We start from the raw sequence: 23,375 nt of genomic DNA, 5'->3' as shown, positions 1-23,375 counted from the left end.
TCATGACTTCAAGAATTCTGCTCCCATTTTAGAGTTTACAACTGTATTCCATGTATGTTACCAAGGTTTACAAGTGAGCAGTGCAGTGCTGATGCAGAAATGTGGTAGCAACAAAATTTTGAAGGACCCAGGAAACTGAGTACTGCTAAGGCTGACTTCTCAGCTCAGTATGTATCTGTGCACAAAAAATGTCCTTTCTGCATGTGGTCAAGGGGCACAGTTGGGCTAAAAATGAATCCTGGATAACAGCCTTAAGAAGGCAAGGGGCTTGTAAGCTGTAAGAATCGTGAGAGTCACAGTGCACACCTCTTTCTCACATGTGTTCCCCATAACAGAGCCTCAGCTGTTACTGCACATGGCTTGATTTTAGCAGGCTGATTTAATATTTACAGAGTGCCAATAAAATTTATAGGACGACAGCTGGTGGCTCCTGTGGTAATTTATAAACAGCAACAACAACACAACACAGACATCAGAAAATCCAAGAGGAATTCTATGCCATTGTGCAATATTCAGCATTGAAGAAGGTGAATAATTTTGCAGACTTCTAATGATCTTTCTGTAATGCATCTATATTGGATTTTATTTAAATCCATATTATGCAAAGCTAGGATTCCCATAGGTATGTTTTCCCACACAGAATGTAGTTAATCACAAAGACTCATTATCTATCTATCTAGATTTGATAACCTGGCAAAAGAGTCAGATAATATCTCCAGGTCAAGACTTTTCAGTTGGGAAGTCCAGCACACAACTGCCTGCTTTTCCTCCTGCAAAGTGCTTTCTCAAAAAAAAAAAAATTAGCAAAAGGGGAATGCTGTGCTATGACTAAAAGAAAAGACCAGTGCCCTTGTTCCATAACCTAGGTTTACATCCCATTCCTGAACAGAAAAAAATATAACCTGCCTGGCAGGACTACAGGTCTAAAGACTGGCCATTATCTGTGTACCACAGCAGAAATGCAAATGCACGGTATTCAAATGGAAGATAATATTACTGACTGATTCTTTTTCAATCCATATGAAATCATACTATTATTCTTTTCTTATATTTCCATTTTACTTCCCAAGAACATGGTTTTCTTTAAATTTCTTGATTGTTTTGTTTTGGTTTTTTTTCCCCATTGAAATGAATTCTTCAGTGAAAAATTTTCACAGCTTATTAGGTCTTTTATATATAGACATAAATATATATATACATGAAATTTGTCATGGAATACAGCCAGAGGCTGTTTTTTGTTATTTTTAAATATTTATAAAAGAACAACTTCAGTTTTTCTTTTCCCCTATATAACAGACATATTAACAGTCCAATTAATAAGTCTATTATTTTCAGTGTTACCTGCTCCTACTGACATATACAGATTGTTCTGAAAGATTTGATTTTTTCTGATCTGATCTTCTCTGAACCTGGAACATGCTTCTTCCTTCTTCCAGACAACCTCCGGTTTCTGCTACAAATAGAGAGAGCAACTTTAGATTGAAATGTTAACAATTGCCCTGTGTAATATTTTTTAAAATTTTTATTTGTCTTGTTGTTGTTGGGTTTTATTTGTTTGTTTGTTTGTTTTTTTTTCCTGGAATAATCATGTTATGATTAAGTTTTAGGAAGAATCTGATCAGTAATAAAGGTGAGTTTTTGGCATTGGTAGTCTTCACAACATTACTCTTCATCTATTTCATCCATCATTGTGAAGGAAAACTGCTCCAGGGTAAGAGCCCATCAATTTACAGTGGGAACTATGCCATTCAGACAGATGGGGTATCTTTAGATAGCCAAAAGATCATATATGTTCATCAGCAATGGGTGCTCGAGGCATGATTCCCAGCTGGGAGCACTGAAAATTTTGTATGTTACAAGCTGTCAGTGGCTCTTACCCAAAGGTAATCCCTTGCAGGTCTGAATCATCTTTTTAAAATGTTGACTGGCTTCTGTGGACAGGTAAGGGTTCTGTGTGAGCAAGGGGCACAGCACAGCAGGCGACCTGAATGTCATAAAAGTGTTCCAACTGGTCTGAGCTGATTGAGGGGAGAGGCAAGGATGCAAAGCACAGAATTACAAGAGTAGTTCTTCCTTCATGAGCAAGAAGAAGTTGTGTTTAACAAATGGTTGTGTTTAACAAATGGTTCTTATCACTTTCATGCATTTATACACAACATGATTTGACCACGCACCATATAACCCACATTCATGCTGCTATTCTGGAAAACAGAAATGAATCTATGGTGTCACCATCCAGCAGACTCTTTCTTGATTTAGGTGTCCCAGGAGTTGGTCTTGCTACAACCACCAATGTCAGATAACAGCAGGGTTTTGCTAGAGGTGTTGAAACTACTGGGATTCTGATGCTATCTTCATAGTCCAGAGGCATTTTTCTTCTTCATGGGTGGCTTTATGATTCTGAGAGATGAGACAGAATATAAGAGGTCCTTATCTGCAAGGTCGGGGTGTCCTCCTCCTTGGGGGGTGTCCTCCTCCTTGCGGTGGGCTGGGGCCTTTCACTTTCACTTTCCCCGTGAAACCATGGTTATGTGCTATACAAGGTAAAGCAAGTCTCTCTTAATGAAGCTAGTGTTATTTTATACTATTAGCTTCAAGCTATGAGGCCTAGCTGGGGCAGCTGCCAGATTCTCCTAGGAGCAGCCTGGAGACTGAGAAGAGGCCCTGTCTGCAGGGCTCATTTTTCACAGGGATTGCAATGGGACGGTGCAAAAATGAAAAACGGAAAAGGCTCATGCTGACTGAAGTCTTTGCTCGGAACGAGCAAGTGACAGGGAGCTCCAGCCTTGGGGAAATGCGGCTGGTCGCGTTTCCCACCGGGCAGGGTAGACCACCCCTCCAAAGCGCCTCCTCTGGCGCTGCACATACTCAGCATACAGACCCCTGCCGTGCCGGCCATGCGCCCGCCCCTCGCACAGGAGGCCAGACGCCCACGCCCCGCGGCCGTAAGGGGGGCAGCCGGTTCGGCTCGGGCGGGTTCGAAGGGCGGCTCTGCCGGCGCCGCTCCCTCCCTGAGGGGCGCGGTCCCGCCCGCCGGGGCGCTCGGAGCGCGCACGCGCGGCTGGAGCGGCGGAAGCCCACGGTTGGTTCCGCCGCGTGCCCGGGCGGGGGGCGTTGTTCGCGACCCCCGCTGGCCCGGGAGCGGCGCCGCGGGTGGAGCGGCGCCGCGGGTGGGCCGGGCCGGGCCGGGCGGGAGGGGCGGGGGCGCCGGCACCGGCCGCGGCACCGGCAGCGGCACCCCCTCGGGCACGCCCCCGCCACGGCGGGCATGCTCCTGCGGGGCTTCCTCCATCGCTGCACCTCCCCTCCAGCGTTGCTGTTGTCTGTGCAGGGAGTTGGGTAGGGAAGCCCTGGGCAGAACTACCGGGTATCTCCCCAGCTGTGAAGTGAGGAAATGGTGCTGTCGCTTTTATGCAGGTCCAGGGTGCTGGTTGCCCTGTAAAGCAGGAGGAGGGTGTTCGGTGATACTGAGGTGGTAGTAGGAGAGGCACGAGGTTTGATTAGCTGTGTGGTCAGCAGCGCGGCACAAGGAAATGCAATGGCCTTGGCGTCCCTGGGTTTCGCACTTTCCCGGCTCTCGCAGTTAGTGAGACGATACAGCAGGTCTTCGCCTCAGACTGATGATCCAAACAGTAATGGTCTTAAAGTAACGTGCATTATCTGTCTACAAGTGGCTGTTTGGTCAGCAGTGGGTGAAGATAGATTTGATGGGCTTTTGATAAAGAGGGTTAGGTGTGCGTATGTGAATGTCAAGCCACATCCCTCTCCAAGCCCAAGTGACATTTTTTATAAATGAAGTAGTTGTTTACAGGTATACTTTGCTAGATCCTATCAATGAAAACTAACTGGGTGAGAATGTCTTGCCTACCTCAACAAACCTGTCAACAGCCACCTAGCAACTGCTTTGTGCCAAGGTCTCTGCTGCAACCATCCATTCCATAAACACGAGAAATGCCAGGTGTGTGGGGGTTTGTCATAGCACAAATATGCTGTTGCTTATGTTAACTGGCCATTCAGATACCTATTCTGTTTTGTTAAACGTTAGTGTTTTTAGAAGCTTAATGGCAATTCTATTCTGACACGTGACATCCTTAAAATCTGGTTTGTAAAATAAATTCAGTTGATTGGTTCAAGTCCACCTTGTTTATTCCCATTAAAGAGTATTTTTTGTTTTAGCGCCACTAATCTTTGGCAGTAATTATTTAGATTTCAGTAAGGTCACTGGTGTAAAAATGCAGCGGGATCCAGAAATTGGGGAGGGCTGTTGATTGTTGTTGCCTTGCCCTCGTTATCACAAATATTATGAGAAGTGGGCTCTCTTGTGTTTCTACTCTCTGTTCTTTTTTCTGGGTTGCTTAGGATACAGCCTTTTTAGAAAGTGGTGTTTCTTCCACTCTCAAAATAGGTATTAAGGTGCATAGTATTGTTCAGTTTGTGTGGAGTCTTAAAATTGTCTTTCATGGCAAGCAATAGAGTGTTACTGATCTGTGTTGTTCTTTACTTGTTTAAAGACTTGTGAAAAAAGTCCGTAAAAGAAGTCCTTGACTTCTGCAAGTCAAATTTCAGAAGTCATACTTTTCTTAAGAAGCAGGGCTACTGTGAGGCACAGTTTCAAGCTGTGTGTGAGTGCAACACCCATGAATGTGCGAGAAACAGGATGTCCCCAGAGCTGACTGTTGTGCTTCTTAGGCTGAGAAACTGAGTACTGCTCTTGTTGGGTGTATTTATGAAATACAGTTTCTAAAAATGTTTTGGGACATTCTTGATGCAAAATGGTATACTTTTTATTTTTCTAAGGTTGCATTCAAATGAGTCTATTAAAGCAATTTATATTTCACCTTAACATTTCTGGTTAGCACAAAACTTTCTCATTTCTTGCAACTGACTTTTCACCTGCCTTACTCATTCTGTGGTCTTAGTATTCTGTGGATGTCACATGAAGAGTCATATTGCAGGTGATTGTAGTGAACAAAATACTGAGTTTATGATATCATTGATGGAACTGTGTAGAAAGAAAAGGGTTAGGGAACAATGCTGCCCATGCATCCTGTAATAAAGGTATTTTTTTTGGAAAGGCAAGAAAATTCCCCATAATGTAGGAAAGACTCAGTCATGTTTTAGTGCAGCTGAAGCTTTTCATAGGCATAGCTCCTGTTGGCTTTCAAATTATTTGTATTTGAGTTATTTATTTAGAAGAAATAGCTAGAAGTTAGGGCACAAGGGAAGAAAACCACAAAAGCTCTAACATTAGTGCTCTGTATTTTCTCCTAAACTATTTAATTGGAAAATTACTTTGCTTGGAGAATTTCATTGCTTGTGTGAATCCTGAATGTATGCAGATATAAATCACTTAATTGTTTCTCTCCATTTATTTGTTGTTAACCTTCTCATAGAGTTTTTTCTTTGCATATTGTAGTTTTTCTGATCAGAAATTATGAATTTTGAAGAACAAAATTATATGAGATCAGTCATCTCTTTCTTTTGACACTGTATTTGAAAGAGTAAAACATTCACTTTGTTTGTGATTTAAATTTTAATCTAGTACTTCCTTCCTCGTTATCAGATTTTGAAGCTCTTACTTTTTCTTTATTCCTCACACTTTATATATTTATGCATGGTACATAAACCAAGGGATAGAGGGAAAAAAATCACTTTGCCAGAGTAAGTCAATATATTGACATCATTTATTTGCTATTGCTGCTGAAGTATAATGAAAAATATAAAACTTAATTTACGATTATAGGAAACAGGAAACAAATCTGTTTAACTGAAACACATTGGCACTACTGCCGTTTTACACAGACATTTCTCTTTTAAAAAAATATTAGACTTTTGAAATGGCCTAGAACAGAGATTTGAGAAATTCTAGTTAGAATTAACGTGTTTGTTTGGAGACAGCTCTACTCAGTAAGGTGGGGTTTGAAAACCTAAATAGAAAGTAACCTGTTACATGCTGCCTTTCAAACAAATGATAATGGTTGTTTGCATATCACACTTTCAGGAGATAGAGAAGACAGATGAAAAATCACCCTGTCTTGAGAGTGACATCTGCATTTGTGTAGTTCTTGCTTAATTCTGGATTTTGCCATCCAAGGTATGGTATTGAGCATGGCTGAGGTTTGTTGTGGTTTTCTAATTATAAAAGTGAATATGGTCATGCAAGCAAAAGTAAGTTACTTAGGGATAAAAATTTGGGATGTATTTTCCTGATAGGCATTCTTACTGTTCTCTCCTGAATCCCTCTCACTGCTTATTGCTCACACATGGTACAAGTTGGTCACTCAGGAGCAAGTATTTCATTAATTATATCTCTGTTTTGCTTGTTGAGCTGTTATTCTGAGGAAGTGCTGTGAAGTCATGGGATCTCTGCTGCTCTGGTAAGATGGAAAACAGATGGATTCCTCAGTGGTCAGCAGTGTTTCTTGCTGCATTTGGTTTTTTTGGCCTCTATATTTCTGTTGGTCTGCATGATTTTCCCTTTGTAAATTCATGGTGGTTACTCCCAGTCCCCTTCTTGTCCTTCATGTGTTTGAAAGTAGTTTCCAGGATTGTTTCCTTTACCTTCCCAGGGACCAGAGTGAGACTAGTAGGCCTTTAGTTGCCTGGCTCCTCCTTCCTGTCCTTGAAAACAGGATTTTCATTGACACTTGTTTTCTTGAGTCTTCTGGAATGTTACCCATCAGCATAAAAATTCCAAACTTAGTTGAGAATGACTTCACAATGACAAAACCAGCTCTCTCAGCACTCCAATTGGCACCTCAGTAGGTCACATGGAAGTGACAGGTCCAGTTCACTTAAAATTTTGTTAATCTGATCCTCCCTCACTCAGACTAAGTGTTTTGTTTTCTACACTTTCCCATGGGTCTCAGGGACCTGGAATTCCAGAAGGCAGGTCTTAACCATGAAAGAGCAAAATAAACAAGGTGCTTTGACATTTTTGTATGATTTTGATACTTTCGGCAGCAGGCTGGCGTTTCCTCTCTAGCCTTCCTTATGCTGCTCATGTACCTGTACAAATCTCTCTTGGAATTTCATATCTCTCACCAGATTCAGCTCTAGGAGGACCTTAGGTGCACTATCCTAGTGCACCTAAGTGGTGTTCCTGTGTCAGTTGTGTGCGCACACTTGGTGCAGTCCCACTTCGCCTTGGTTTGGTTGGTTATAAGATCTCTGTTTTCCCCATCATCCTGCGTCCTTTGCTTGTGAAATGTGACCACCAACTTCCTCTATCATCATTCTTTAAGTATTCCCCAAGCTGATCAACCAGCCTCTTGGCAAAGATGCTCTCACCCATGTAATTTCAGGTGGATCTTGTTCCCCTTCACCCTCAGTTTTTGAGCCTTATAGGAGGTTCTATGGATGTAAATGCTGCACAACCACTTGCTCCTTTGCAGGATCTGTCTGCTTCTCCTCAAGTTCTTCCCCTTCATCAGCAGCATGAATGAGATACCACTTGTCTACTAGACTTTGGCCCACATCCTGTTAACTGTGTAGTCATGCTTGGTAAACTCCTGGTCTCCCCTGCTGTGTCCATGGTGCCTGAATGGAAGAGCAGCTAAGGGTAATAGACTGAGGGCCAGACTGCTACCAGCCTCAGTAACAGTCAGCAGTTATGCAGGCCCGGTGCCCCTGGCAAGCAGCATACTTTGCCAGGTGACGCGTTGGGCCAGCAGGGGTGTCTTTGTCCGAGAAGCAGGGACCCATTGCTGTTCCTTACCCCATGCTGTTCCTCATACCCAGTATCCATTGCTGGGTATGCTGCAGGACTCAGGCACAGATGGCTCAGAGGATTTCTTGGAGAGAGCTTGCTGTCCATGTGTGCTGCCAGGGCTCAGGACCTGCTCTGTAGATCAGAGATGCAGGCAGAACAGGAGCTGTCCTCCTGGTGCTGGAGCTCAGAGGCTTGACATGTCTGGCTTGACAAGCTGAGGCTCTGTCTGCTTCTCCTCTTGTGGTGGGGGTTTCTGTGGCTGCAAGAACTTGGTGGGGAGCTGTATGATACTTGAATGGGAACACTGTTACATTAGAAAATAATAAGCAAAGGGTGATTATAAATAACGCAAAGGAGAAGTGTGGAAAAATGGCAGCTTGTTTTAGCCTGATTTTGATTAGACATCTAAAAGAAGAAGAAAGGAAGACAATGAAATTTGTGAATGGTAATAAGTAAATTTTGAATGCATTTGAGGACAGTCAAACATGAAACAAGTAAGCAAAGCCCTTGGAAACAGAGATGTTTGATAAACAAAATTTTAGTGGAACAAGTAGGAGCTGAAAGGAATGGAAAGAAACCATCAGAAATGGAACAAGATTCCTGAAGCCCAGAAACTGGGCAAACTAACGGGTAAGAGAGTAGATTGGGATTATGTGTGCATTGCAGTAATAAAATATGTGTATGAAAGTAGTCGGACAAAAAAATAACAGTAATAATCCCTTCCGTCATAGTTGTCCTGGATAGTGGTTAGGACTTAGTGCTGTGTTATTGAGATTGGTTTATGAAGTTCAGAAGTTCACATTGTAGGACTTGGTGAGGTTTCTGCAGTCTAAAACCAAAAGGAAATCAGCCCACTAAAGTGTAAGGATGGAAACCTTGATGTTTTAAATGTGATTAATAGAAAATGTTCTATTGTGTGATATTTTTAATAATCTGTGTAAAAGATGTCAGGGTAATTACTCCTTTCTCCTTTGGTTTGCTGTTAATGTCATGAAGGGCGTTTTTTAAGTGAGGAAACCCTGAATTTTTAGTGATACTTTTGACTATTTTAGCATAAAATCTTTAAGAAAACAACCATGAAATACAGGGGAGACTGCAATAGATAGGTGAGGTGAATCTTTGTGGAACATAAATAATTCCCTATATTTCTTACTTGCTTTAGAACCTTTTTACTTAGATGGAAGAGTTTTCTTTGCTGCTGCAACTTGACTGACAGTTGCTGTTTTACGTATTGCTTAATAGTTTTCCCAGGTGGTGGTTTTACTTGCATCTTGGTGATAAATGTTGCTTCTTGGCCAGATATGTCTAATTAATGAATTCATAAAATGTTCTGTATGGTGCTTAAAAAATGTATGTGAAATGGTTTTAAGTTTTTATGTAATTCCTTAAATCAACAGTTGATAGGTTTTTTTCTTTCTTACTTGAATGTACAAATTTGAATGTATGAACTGTATAGGTTGCACTATACTACTTAATTTACTCTTTTTAAAAAAAATATTTTTTATTTATCTCTTTAGGATTATTGTCTTGGGTCGTGACAATTTATTATCTGTTTGTGTTCAATGGGGCAACGGATTCACTTTGTGGTTGACCCTCAGGGTTGGTGCTGCATGGGCCTAATTATCTTTGTCTGGCTGTACAATACAATCTTCATCCCAAAGGTCATCCTTTTTCCTCATTATGAAGAGGGAAATATTTCAGTTGTGGCAGTTTTGTGTAAGTAATTTTAACTTTTTTCTACTAATAAAATAATGCTTCTACTTAATGTACATAAAAAAAAATCCTATCAGAAAATAAAAACTAGGGTGAAAGTAAAGACAAAAGGTAAGATAAAGGGTAAATGTAGTGGATGCGTCTTATGTTTTTGTGTTCTGAGGAGCTGCAGCACTTTATTTTGCGGGTGTTGTTGTAGAACTTGTTTTTGTGGAAACTGGTGAAAAGGCTGAATGTGGCTTTCAGGTCATGTACTTAGAACTTGTTGACAGGATTTCAGGTTCACATCTGCGAGTGCCTGTCAGAATTTGGTGTGATAGTAGTGATGACTGGCAACAAGCTAAACTTTGTCAGTTTTGTCATATGTCTCTGTGTGGGTTAGCTCATACATGTTTGGCTCATAGGTTTGCTGGGTAAAAGTCTTGAATTATGGCTGGAATAAACTTCAAGGTGAAGATGCACTGTTGGGAATATCTTCCATATGGGGGCTTTGAGGTGTGATATGATTGGTGTTTGTGTGGTAAGATGATGGAGGAACTTCTGCAAAACAGTAGTATGGTCATAGTAGCACCTGCTGGTGCTATCAGAACTGTTTACTACTTTTTTCACTCTATTTATTGGGGAGTTCCTGATGTTGTGTACTTAATATCAAAAATATATCTGGAATTGAATGAGAATGCTGAGTGTTTTCCAGCTCAATTCTGGAGTATCTGTATTTTTTGATACAGTGTACTTCGCATGTATGAAAAAGTCTAACAAATGCTTATTTATTTTTTTAGGTTATTACTTCTGCTCATTGTTTTGTATAGCTTCATTATTTAGAGCCTCAGTAGCAGATCCAGGAAAACTACCTGAAAATCCAGACATACCAATTACAGGTACATTAACTTGATTCTATATAATTGAATGAAAGTTATTTTAATAGCCTCAAAATAATTAGGAATAAATCTGTGTTTGTGAGACTTATTGGAAACCATGATCTGTCCTTGCTGAATAAAGTTACTATGTCACTGTTTTAAAGTTGTAAATTTTTAGCACTTTTCCTTGTGTAGTTTCATAACTTCTTTTTCTTAAACTTGTATTCTACCAGAAATTCTACCATTCTTCAGTTATGTAGGACCTTCTGCTAGAAAATTTTTCCACAGGAAGATTTTTTTTTGCATTCTAGACTTTCAAACATTATGCATATACTACTAACTTGATAATATTTAATGAAAAATGTTTATAGATAGCTAGCTATTTTAATTCTATATCTTTTGTCTTAGTAAATTTATATGATGTTGAAAATGATGTTGGAAGGTAGTCCTATGCTGGTTTTTACCTGTGTAGTTTTTGCTGGTTTTTTTCCAGAGTCTTATGATTGTATGGGCTGTTAACAAAAAACCTAAACCATGGTGCTAGTTACACTGCACTTGTATAAAGTAGCAACTTAAACTTTCTGTCCTTGCAAATTTATCCCACAATTCTTGTATGGTATCCAGTGCTCCAGAAGTTGGAGGAAATTTAAAACCTTAATGATTCTCCACAGAAAAGAACAGTATTTTTATGAACTGTTGGGAGCTATTATCTAATGCATAGAGCTTTTACTTAGGAGTTTAGAATGGAGTAGGGCTGTTAAACAGCATGAGCTTTGTCACATTAACAGATAACACTTCATGAATGAAGAAAATGTGTCCCATCCAGTGAGGCTGAATGCTTCAGTCTTGTCTTCAGATATGGTGAATGCCCAGAATAAAATTTTGTTCTCTTTTCCTGATGTTACTGAAAATCTAGGATGATGTGTTTGGAGACATGATCTTTTTAGCCTTAGTGCTGATGATATGATGTGCATGAAGTAGACAGTTTATTGTGGAAAAGAGTGTATCTCCCTAGGATTCAGATGTGTCACCACTAATTGCAGAAAATCTCATGCCAGTGTTCTTTCTGCTTCTGGCAGCTGATCCTTTGATCCAGTAAAACATCAGGTGTTTCAGACTTGGGTTCTGGAGTCAGCAGTTTTGCTGCAGGGGGAGCAACATGGATTTTGCAACCTGAACTGGAGAATGGGAGACCCTTGCTAGTTACAGACAGTTACATTTATACTGGAGTTTTCATTTACTGTCAAAGTACCAGAGCAGTGCAAATTCCCTTTGTACACAAAGGATTTTTTCTAATGTAAGGTGTCTCTTTGCATAGCTCCCCAAACTTTGCATGCTCCATTCAGTCCATACGGCTCCATTCAGTCATACTTAATAAGTACTTCCGAAGGTGAAATGTTTAGGCTAGGTCATGACTTTGGTATTTTGATCTGGTGCCTGATATATCAGGGTATCATACTTTTGGAGGTAGTGCTTCAATTATGTGGTGTGCGCTAGGCTGACAGGAGGATACATTTTTACACAGTGTAAATTGCGTTAAAAATGAGTTGGGGTGTTTCTGAACTCTTCTGGTATCTCCCCCATTAGTGAGTGACACCTTTGTGACACTGGATTTATGCAAACAGATTGTAAATCAGTTTCCATCTGTCATTATTACTTGTTTAATGATCTCAGATATTGGGTTTCTTTACTTCAAGTGTCCAAATGTTATTTTGCAGCAAGAAAGACCAGATTAGAGCTGCCTGCAGGTGTCTCAGAACTGCTAAATATAACTTTATTTTGTTTACATTGGGACAGTGTTTTACAGTATAAAATTTCAGAATGTCCTACTGTAAATATGAAGCTTTTTTTCCCTTTTTTTCCCTCTGTCCCTGAGATATGAGAAATTTTTGTGCCTCAAAAAAGATTGTTTAAGTAGAAACAATTTGAACAGTCAAAGTATTTCTCAGTCATCCACCTGTTTTCCTTAAAGACAGAAAATATATGCTTTTGTGACTGGAAGTATTTCAGTGTTAATCTTATTGTTTCCCATGTGAAGATGAAATTTTTGAACATATAATTTGAATTCTGCTTTTCAAAGAATTCCTCTAATTTGGATGGTGCATTTGAGATAAATAACAGCCAAGCTGAGCAATCGTACTCCTGGTAGCTTCAGCTACTCAGTAGCTCTGAATATTAGCTTTTAAAGAATCTCACATTAGTAATTTAAAAATAGTATATATTTGTATATACAACCCTAATCTCGATCTCTTTCTTTGCATGTCTTATGTGTAAAATTGCATGTGGTGATATGCATGTTATTAAAATGCTTTGAGATGGAAGATGCTCCTGAAGTGTTCACTGTGTGTCGTCTTTTAGCTAGCTAGCAGAAGCAGTATTTCCTCAGGGGGTTCTGGAACAGCAGTGAGATTGTATCCTGATTCTGTCTAGCAGATAATTTTTTTCACAGTAGAAATGTAAGGAAATAATTGAGTAACAGTCTTCCTTGTCTGAGTAACAGGTTTGTTCTGTAATAATTACTTTGTAGAAATTTATAGGAAGAGAGGGCATTTTGGAGATGAAAACTGGCATGGAGTAGCAGTAATATCTTCCAGTTTAATTAGGGTCACAGTGGGAAAAAGCTTTTTATGTGGTGCTTATCCTTCTCAGATCATAGTAAGATTTGTTTTTTTAATTAGAGTTACAAACATACAGATTTATTATGAGTATGCATTGATTAACTGAGTTTAAGTCTCTCTAATGTGTCTTTACATTTTCACCTAGAGCGAGAACATTGGGAGTTATGTAACAAGTGCAATATGATGAGACCAAAGCGTTCACACCATTGCAGTCGCTGTGGACATTGTGTGAGGAGGATGGATCACCACTGTCCATGGTAAAATCAGGACATTTCTTCTAATTATCTACCGTTTTAGTGAAGCATTCTGAAATTTGTGGTCTTGACTGCTGCTCATTTTTCCTGTTTTTTTCCCTGTAGTGCTTAATCATTTAGGCATGTAAAGCATGGAAGTAATAAATTTGAACTTTGCTATATCTACCAGTAAAAATCAGAGTAAGTGAAAATAAACATTTTTGAAAGAAGTTCTGAGTTAAAATTTTTACAAGACAAATTGCAGAGTTCAAAAATGATGTCAGGATTCTCCTACATTGGTTTAGCCATTTTTCAAACTACCTTTTTTTGTCAAGTTTTTCTACTTCAGAGAATAGTACTAGTATAGTGCTTTTGTCACTCTGGTTTAGCTTGTTGTCTGTGCCAATGCTTGTATGAATTTGCATCCATGTAACTTTTGATCTTGTACTTAATACAGATAGAATCCTTCTGTTTCCTTTACACTTTTCATGTTGGAATATGCAGGAGTTTCTGAGTATGGATGCCTCTATTGTCTTCTGTGCCTCTGGTTCATTTTTAAGTCATATTTCTTTGTTACTGGGTTAGCCTGTGATCACATTTATTTTAAAACATTTGTCTGCGTTTTTGCACTCTTATAGTTTACAACCTGTGAAATGTATTGAGTAGCAGAAGATAAGACATATTACTGTGAAATTTCACTGACTTTCAAAAAATAATTTTATTACTAAATTTTTACTTAAAGTTGCAGCAATATCTTTGCTATATAAAAATACAGAAAACTGTGTCTCCTGTTCTAAGCAATGATCTCGGTAGTGCAATCTATGCTTTAAGTTGTGGTGCAAGGGATCCAGTAGTTTGCTCCTTAAGAAATCATAAAGTTTTCTATTCACAGTATTATAACTTTAGTATTTGTATTTCTGTTTTTATATATGCACACTTTGTTTCTCTACAGGATTAATAATTGTGTTGGTGAAGACAATCATTGGCTGTTTTTGCAGCTGTGTTTCTACACCCAGATCCTTAGTTCCTATACGCTGATACTTGACTTCTGCCATTACTACTACTTTTTGCCTCTGAAAAAAGAAAACTGGGTAAGAACCTGTTTTCTCTGTGAAGGGAACAAGTAATATTGCAATGTAATTTGTGTTGGCTTTTAGTTACTGCACATTTTTGGTAGCTCAGTTTCACTCTTAGTGAAGAGAGTTCAACTAGCTGTATGTTATTAAGTAAGCAAACTGATTTACAGTAAGTAACAAAATATTTTTATGAAAGGGCATTGTCCTGGGGTTCTTTGTGTTAAAAACACAACATTAGTTCTCTTAGGAATATGGGAAGGGAGGGAAGAACCAATTAGCTTTCTTTGGAAGTGATTATCAGTATTGGAAAGAGTACTCTAGATGTATTTAATTTTCCTTTTACTTTTCCAAAGCAGATTTATGCAGAATATATAGCTATCCTAATATCATGTTTTAAAAAGCAGTATCAGCTTTTTTAAGAAAGGAAAGAAGAACACATGATCATTCTGCAAGGGGAAAAATATACATTGGTTTTGTAGCAGCATTTTCTGTTGCTTTGAAAAGGTTATGTGGGTTAAGGGAGAATTAAGTTTGGTTTGTTTCATGTGGACTTACTGACTGGAGTAGAATAAAAAATCAAGGACTTCCTTCCCCTATGAAACTTACATTGTAGAGCTGCTATCTGGTGCTCATTTATGCCTGTTATCTGTAGTATTCAGAATATTGAAGATGGTTGCTTGAAATTTGCTCAGTGCTTGAAAGTTCTTTCTTTATAAGAAAACTGTTATGCTGTCTTGCTTATGAAGAACCGTAAGAGCTTCAAGCTTAAATCTGAAATGAATTTTGTATTTGTACTGGACTATAACAAATACAAGTACATGAAAGAGAAAAACCTAGAAAACAAGTTTAAAACATTTTCAAAATTAGGTAACATTCCAAATGTCATAAGAGAATAAGATTATGTCAGATATTACACTCTAAATTTTGGTGAGATTTTTTCCAAATACTGAAGTGCAGAAGATTTTTAAATTCTGTGTTGATGTGACACCCCAGCATGCTCTCTGCTGGTGATGTCATACTCGTCTTTCCAGGCTACTGGAACCTGACCCTTCACTGTGGGTAAGGCACAAAAAAAATTTCCATTCTTTTGAACAACTAAAGTTTGTCATATGATTTTGTATCCTATGTTATATGAGAATTTCACTTTGTGAAAAATTCTGCTTCTGGAAAAAGATGCGATACAGTCTTCCAAGCTTCTTACTTGTTCCTGTGTCAGTCTGAACTGGGTGTGATGTTCCCATAAAAGTGTATGTGAAGATGATGTGGTAAAGGAGAGCTGAAAGGGTAGGAGGATTGTATTCCTTGGTTTATCCAAAATTGATAAAAGTGCTATATTTAGATTCATAAATACCAAGTTTTTATTATGTAGAACATTCCAAAGTTGAGGATTTTTGTAACTCGTTCTTGAAAATTGTATTCTAAAGGAATTTAATTATTTTTTCCATCTACATCAATACTTCCATTTAAATCATTAAAGGGATTTTAGAAATATGGAACAGAAAATAATTTGCTGTCTGCTTGGAGCATCTTTCCATAGGCACTGAAACAGACTTGTTGGCCTCTAATAGTATAATGTCATGGTAGGGTATTTCCTTTTTATTGTGACTATTCCCTGAATGCATTGTTTCCTGTAATTACACTGTATTAGGTAACATGCCAAAGTTCTGTCCGTTAGCCTTGCTTTTTAAAAGTAGTGTGAAAAGTAACCAAATTATTTGATTGAGGGTGGTCTGTGCAAGAGAGGGAAATGGAAATCATGTTTACTTCAGATACTTTATAATACCTAAGGAGGTGATGATAAATAATTATTGATAATGACAGTTCAAAAAACAAGTGTGAATATGTATAAAACTTGTACTTGCCAGAATAACTGGATTCATTTGAAGTGGTTTGGAGTGAGGCCTAATTTTAATGCTCCTGCTCCTTTGACAGGTGACAGGTTAGAAGGCAGAATACGTATGCAACAATTATTTTAACCCATTGTAATGCGTTTCCCTGAAGAGGGGCTCAGGTTCTTGTATTTGGCTGCCTAGGTTTACAGAGAACTGTGGAAGAAATTGCTTACTTTGCTCTGTTTAGTTAATTTCCATATGTGAATACTTCAAATGGCACTCTTCCTTTTACAAAGTGGATCTGTGCTATAGTATACAGTATTCTGTGCCCCAGAGAGGAAAAATATGTTTATACGATATAGAAAAACAGTAGACACAGCAGGTCTGGGCTGTTAAGACCTTTGTTAAGTATAGTGTAACACTAAATAGTATTTAGCTTTCTCAGGTTTTCAGCTGTAGAATAGGAGAGCACACAGCGAAGTAGAGAAAACTGAAATAGTTGTCATGCTTAGTCAACATATCTGCCTGGAAAACAACACCAGAGCTCCATGAGGTGGGTTTTTTTAAGTGCTGCTAAGGATGTGATGCTGTATAGATTTGTGCCACGGAGTAATTTGTCAGAACTATGTCTTTTTGACACCAAAGGAACAGGACTGGTGAAAAGATAGGCTTAGTAGTAGTTAGGGTTTTAGGCAAGCATTCTGCAAGATTCTTTTTCTCCTTTATATCAATTAAAACTGAGGTACCACAGCATTCCAGAGAGCACGGTACCTTCAGCCTTTCACAAAAGCACAGTTCTTTGTTGAAATTTTGGCTGTAACTGGGAGCTTACATTTTCTGAATTTACAGGGGCTAGTGTTTAGAACAGATTCAAAGAACTGGATGATTTTTTTTTCCAAAAAACCATCTGGAATAAGCTTATTCTTGCTCATTAAAATACTTGTGAATTTTTTGGCAGTGTGCCTTCATCTACATTTTTATTCTTCAGATATAAAGTAGTACAAAAAACAGAAGTTGTAGAATTAAAATTGCTTTTAGTGCTGTTGTGAAATGATAATTTTATTACAGTACTGATTAAGGCATTATGCAAATTTGGCCAGCATGTTAGTATCTCTTTCCTAATTTGAATTTGTGGGGTTTTTTTTTAAAGGGTCAAGAAAGAAAACCCCAAAAAATTTAAATTAACTATTCTGAATTAAGGGTGAAAGCTCTAAAGGTAATGGAGGAAGCTGTTTCTGTAGAGATGCAATCTTTCAGCTTCACCTCTTACTGCAGAAAATTGCTTCACAGTAGTCTTAGTTCTTGTAACATACACTGCCAGAAATTTAGGTTATGGTTGTTACCTCTGTTTGTCCAGTAGGAGGAGTGCAATTACTGCTAGAAATAAAGGAGATGATAGTTAAATTGATTATGTGGGGTGATAGCTCAAGACAAAATATATTGTTTGAATAAAATCAGCATATTAGTTCTTCTGCAGGCATTAGTGATTTACAGAGGTTAACACAGGAATATTCTTACGTCTTCATGAAAAAATGTCAGGAAGTCTATATTTTAGGAAGTAGTCAGTCTTCTGAATAGTGAGATGAGAAGAATAAATACTAGACTTACCACTACATAGTTGCTCTCTCCATGGCTGTGCTGGCACAGATTCTAGATACAGCTGGTCAAATTGCAAAAGTAAATGCTTTGGCAGTATATTTTACCTTATTTATAGTAGGCTTTTAATATTTTAAGCAAAAGGAATTCTGCTGATACATTCTGTTTGCTAGAAATTTTGCTGCAATAATTGTCATAGCCAAACCTCTTAACATATAAAAACCTAGGCCCCTTTGCTCTGATTTAGTTTTATTTTGTTCCTGTTTCCACAATTACAAATCATTGTCTTTGCTTTGGAAAAGGATTTTTTGCAGTAATATTAATATTATGCATTGACTAATATTAAGGAAAATCTGGAAATATGTATCATCCAAAGTCCATTTATACTGTAAAGAGAGTCTAAAGGAAACTTTTTCTCTTTTTAAAAATAAAAAACAACAAAATTTTTCTTCTCAGCATTCTTCAAAACCAACCCAACCCTGCTGTCCTTCACTATGGTTGTAAGGACAGTATATGAATATTGAATTAAATCCTTCCTCTTTCTACAAAACCTGCAGTCTATATTTTTTAGTTTGCTTTCTGGAAAGCCTGGCTTTCTTTTGTATTATACACTATTTTTGCGATACCCAAGTTGATAGACTGACTTCTAGCACAGACAACCAGGTTATCATGTGTTACACAAAATATTGTTCACAAAGAAAAAAAGAGGGCTTTTTATGTATTTTCTTGTATATTAATCTCTGTGTGCGTCATATTTCAGTAAAGAATAAAGATAGAATAAATTAATCTTCCATTGTAAATGAAAAATTATGAAGATGATCTCTTCTGGAACAGACACAATAGTCCTGTGTTTCCTGCCAAAGGCTCTGTCCTCAGGACAATATGCTGCTTTAAAGGAACTATAAATCCTTGAAAACAATAACAGTAATGCACATAGCAGGGACTTGTTATATGTTTTTAAGGGTTTTTTTGTTGTTATTGTTGGTAGGGAACAAAGAGAGTTGAATTTGGAAGTGATGGACTACAATCTAGGTTTTTGACCTCTCTCCTGTATGATAGCATATAGCCATGGTAGCTGTTCTAGTCAGTGGTAGCATTGATTCTAGGGGTCATCTGTAGTGGTTGATGCTCACAAATGAGGATGAGGCATGTTTTCTGCTGTGGGGTTGAGGAAGTCCCTTGTTTATCTGTCCCAGAGACTTTCTGTAGAATGTTTTGGTATTGTCTGTTGAGATAAAGATGCCAGATCTTGTGGTTTGTGTCCATTTTTCAACATAATCCTATAAACCTACACGTTTTGTGACAAGTTCTTAATTGTTCACATTTCTGTGCATTTTTATGGGTAACTAAGAATCCTTGCAGTTTTGCTGGATGGATAGAAGTAGCAGCTAAATGGAATTTAGAAACCTTTGGAACATGCAGCAGCCAATGGGGAGTGCTGTGTGGTGTGGTGTAGAAGTAGAAAGGCAGTGGCAGCAACCCATGTGAACATGAAGTTTTGGCAGACCACATAGGCTGTGGAGCTGACATAAAGAAGATTAGAAAGAGGCTATGTGAAGGAAAGCTCTCATGTTGTTAAGAATATGCTTTTAGCATCTGTGCCAAGGCCATATATGACAGCCAGCCTGGCGCAATGTAGAAAAAAGCTGCTGTGGAGCAAAACCCTGTTGTGCTATGATAGCTGAATGTTCATGCACTGGTGATGTCAGCTATCTCTGTGTATGCTTGATGGCTCAGTCTGTACAGTTTTTTCTGTTAGCAGAAGTAGCCTGCGCCGCAAACTCCAAAATCACACTAAGTCAGTACTCACGCTGCACTGATATTGGTGAATGCTGTTGAACAAGAGGATCTGTTCAAAACACATTGAAAGAGGGATTGGTTGATTATTGACTAGTTTTGATTAGTTATAGTTTTGATTGGCTTTCTCATCTGAAAAAGACTTACTGTCTAAGTTTTAAAAAGGGATAATAAAACCAACTTGCATTGAGCTTTCATGCAAAGCTGCAGCATCCTGAGTACATTATTATTACTATTATTATTATTATTATTATTATTATTATTATTATTATTATTATTATTATTATTACTATTACTACTTTTTTAAATGGTCTTCTGTTTTCATGGAGGTAAATATTTCTGTTCCCACGTAGAATTGTGTAATTAATTCTATTATTAAAGTCTGATTACCAAATAGCTCAGTTACTGCATATACTTTGGTTTTCTGTAGAAAAATGTTGTTCTGTCTGTAGAGATTTGATTGCCCAGTATTGATTTCCAGTTCATAATTGCTTAGGAATTAATTTGCTAGGGATGTGGAAAAAGAGAGAGGGCCTATGGGAGGATTATAGGAGTATGGAAGGGAATGCAGGGATACAACAAGGAAAGGCAAGGCCTGTTGGAATGAAGTCTGTTGAGGGATATCAAGGACCACAAGAAAAGCATCTACAAGTATATCAGCAACAGAACAAGGATTAGAAAGATCCCCACCAGTGTGGAGATGCTGCTGAATTTAGATGGATAACTTGGTGACAGAAGACACAAAGAGGGCAAAGTGAATTACTGCTTTGCCTCAGACTTCACTGCTGCGGCCATCCTTCAGGAATCCCAGACCCTGGAGGCAAGAGAGGAAGGTTGGAGAAAAGAATACTTGCCCTTGGCCACTGAAGGTTTGTTTAGAGATTGGCCAGGCAGACAAAACCACAAATCCATGGGCCTGATGGGTTGCACACACAGGTGCTGAGGGAGCTGGTGGATGTGGAGCTGGTGCATCTTCTTTGAAAAATAATGAAGAAGTACAACTAGTAGAAGTTGTGTCTTACCTTGATTTTCTTTAAAGCTTTCATTAGCTAATGGAAAGGGAAATAAGGAATAGTGTGACTGCTTTTATTTTGAGCTGATTTATCTTTGAATTAACTCATTAAATGAGTAAGAAGCATTAAAAGAAATGGAAATTAGTCTATTTTCTACAGCAGCAAGAAAGGCCAGTATAAACAAGTGAGGGGAGAGGGGATGAACCATTACCATAGTTCAGAAATTACTGTTGGGGATTGTTTTTTGGTTTTGCTGCTTAACTAGTGCTTTCTGCTTGTTCATTAAATACGGACTTTCTTCACAGCCTTAGTAGGCAGTTTAAACTTTTTTCCTGGGTATATATTTTGGATCTTCATGGAAATTACTTAAATGAAAAAATAGATTTTTTTTCTTTTTGCTAAACATAATTTGCATTAACTATTCTGTGTAATGAAAACCCAGTGTCCCTCTTCCTCAAGTTATAGTGGTTGAACATAAACCCGGGGGGGGGGGGGGTTTGTTTTTTTGGTTGGTTAGGGATTTTTTTTTGTTTTGTTTCATTTTTTCGTTCAGTTCACTTCTATATTCTGGTTGTAATATAAAGTTCACTTGAAAGGGTTTAATACTTTCCTGCCATGATCTAACTTCTGTAAGTGAAAAAAACGATGTGTATATTCGAACAACAGCTCTGAGAACATAAATATAACTTAAAAATAAGAGAATGGGATCTGAACTCACAGTACACCTAACACCACGTAAAAATGTTCTTCTGTGATAAAAATAAGGTGCTCTATCCTTTGAAGATATTACATAACATTCTGTAATACTTTTTATATTTTCTGCTGGTTGAGAATAGACTTTCCAATGCAGCTGATTGAATACATCCATATTCTGTGTGCCCTGAAGCATCTACACTGTTCATCCTTATCCAAAGTTGCAGCAATCCAACTCTAGGCCAAAATTTAAAAGTTGGAGATAATTTTATATTGGATAATAGATAGCACCACAGTAAGAACAATCTGGTAGGGGTACTTGGACTTTATGGGTACAATCTTCAAATGTCAATCTTGGAATGTTTGTTTTCTTTCAGAAGAGGTGATGTTAAAATGAAATGAGCTGTGCCTGGTAGCCAAGTTATAATAAACCAGACCATTTAACAGAAGTAGTTTTCCTGTATCATATAGCTTGTATGTAGCAGTTTGGCACAGTTTGAGATGGAAGATTCAGAAATAATCCGTTTGAGCTTGATCTATTTCCAAAATCTTAACTACTTGAAGGAGTTTTTTTTAACAGTCTGGCAACATAAACCCCCAACTGTTAACATGTATAAAGAAAATATTACTGGTTTCTGCTTTTAAAACATAAATAGACCAATGATGTTCAATGTAGCTCAGAATCCAATATTTGCCTTCAGCTTTAAGGCTTTGAGAACACCTCTTACAGCTTATTTCCGCTTGGTTCAAAGACTTTAATTAATTTGTAACTAAATTAAAGTCTCTCTCTTCTTTTTGTCTTGTTCTAGGATGTGTTTGTATTTAGACATGAACTTGCTCTCCTAAGAATATCTGCCTTCATGGGTCTAATAATATTAGGTGGAATAAGTCGACTCTTTTACACTCAGCTAATGGGTATTTTCACTGTAAGTATCTAATTTGAGAAGTATATGTTAGTTTTATTTTCAGTAAAATCAGTCAAAGCAGAAGTGTCTAATAATACCACTTTCAGTCAGTTTCGTGATTTGCATTAGTAAAATGGACTCATACCTTGTCCTGGAATTGCACAGTGTACAAGATATGTAGTTGATTCTTGTTTTTATTTTAAACTCTTGTGTAGCCTGGTCAAAGTTTATGTGACAGTGAGGCTAACTGATAAATCAAATTTTGAGAACAGACAGCATCTTTGTTAAGTATTTTGATAAATATGCTTATGTTCATCTCTTTATTTGCTAAACTGTGCAATGTAATCGTGCTGTTTACAGTCCAGGTGGGTATTCTGCATTTAGATATACAGAAAAAAATACCCTCTGCATGGAAAAATTTTTCAGTTAAGTGAATTTGTTAATGTAATAAATACTTGCAAGAAACAGCCTTTCTTTGGCATAATATCCTGTTCTGTACATTAGAAGTTAATAGCTGTCAGCAAATTTTTGAAGTTGTCTTAAGAATCCATACAAATGTTTAAAATATTGTTCATCATGACAGAGAGAGTACATTAGTTACATTAGTTACATATACATGTTGAAAGAGTCTGATATGGCCTGCTGAACTTTTTTTAAAGGCAATAATGTACAAGATAGCAGCATATTTTCAGCTACAACTGTTGGAGATCTGCCTGAGATTTTATGGAATGTTACTTAAGAAGGTTTGCATAGCATTAACTTTTGTAGGTCCATAATGGAAAACTTCCCAACTGTATGGTGTAATTCTTTTGTATTGAATAAAGGAAAAAAACCTACAGTGTAGTTTTAAATTATGTTAGATAAAGCAATAATACTGCTTTTTGGTTTTACTGTATTACTTTTACATATTTACTGCCTTTTGCTTTTTCTGTCATGGTAGTTACACTGTCTATTATTATTACCATTATTACTGTCTATTATTATTATCATTCCCCAGCTGCTCTACCATAATGTGTTTTACACATGCTCTCAACCCCCAGCTCAACAGATTTACCTTTGTGCACCTTTACTGTGTGCCTGATTTCTGTTCCGGGGTCTTGCTGACAGGTTTTCTCTTCCCTGTTTAAATGTTGCCTCTATGTCTGCATTATCTAGGGCTGGGATGTTTTCCTATACCACCTCTAAGGTGGCTGTCTAGCTGATGTGATTAATTCTGCTCACTAGTAACAGGTGGGACAGAGACAAATACTTAGTGAGCCTAATTGTTAGGTACTGAAATATGGATGTTGTTTTAGTTTCTTTTAAGTGGATATATATATGAGAAGGATCAA

General features: G+C 37.8%; 2 protein-coding genes across 7 annotated transcripts in view; one reads left to right on the top strand and one right to left on the bottom strand.

Moving 5' to 3' along the window:
• Positions 1-1,082: 1,082 nt before the first annotated feature.
• On the bottom strand, positions 1,083-3,305 carry LOC141727073 (uncharacterized). Of its 3 annotated transcripts, none has more exons than XM_074532760.1 (2): positions 1,878-3,305; positions 1,083-1,453 (listed from the first exon to the last, which is right to left on the bottom strand). In XM_074532760.1, the coding sequence occupies exon 1, from the start codon at positions 3,290-3,292 to the stop codon at positions 2,678-2,680; it is 615 nt and encodes a 204-aa protein (XP_074388861.1). In that variant the 5' UTR covers positions 3,293-3,305; the 3' UTR covers positions 1,083-1,453; positions 1,878-2,677. The 3 variants fall into 3 exon arrangements, with proteins under 3 accessions (XP_074388861.1, XP_074388860.1, XP_074388862.1); XM_074532759.1 differs by having other exon boundaries at positions 2,175-3,305; XM_074532761.1 differs by having other exon boundaries at positions 1,083-1,450; positions 2,175-3,305.
• The window catches only part of ZDHHC21 (zDHHC palmitoyltransferase 21), a 36,117-nt gene continuing 15,689 nt past the window's right edge, over positions 2,948-23,375 (top strand). The window contains exons 1-7 of one of the 4 annotated variants that reach the window (XM_005488166.4): positions 2,955-3,082; positions 6,002-6,094; positions 9,229-9,427; positions 10,204-10,302; positions 13,045-13,156; positions 14,085-14,223; positions 21,949-22,065. In XM_005488166.4, coding sequence (XP_005488223.1) covers positions 9,274-9,427; positions 10,204-10,302; positions 13,045-13,156; positions 14,085-14,223; positions 21,949-22,065 — 621 coding nt within the window. In that variant the 5' untranslated portion in view covers positions 2,955-3,082; positions 6,002-6,094; positions 9,229-9,273. The other 3 variants (XM_074532757.1, XM_014267860.3, XM_074532758.1) reach the window with 3 other exon arrangements.

This window comes from Zonotrichia albicollis, chromosome Z, assembly GCF_047830755.1.
Source record: "Zonotrichia albicollis isolate bZonAlb1 chromosome Z, bZonAlb1.hap1, whole genome shotgun sequence".
NCBI lineage: Eukaryota > Metazoa > Chordata > Aves > Passeriformes > Passerellidae > Zonotrichia > Zonotrichia albicollis.
Note: the sequence above shows the minus strand (reverse complement) of the source record. Positions and strands in the feature narration are given on the sequence as shown.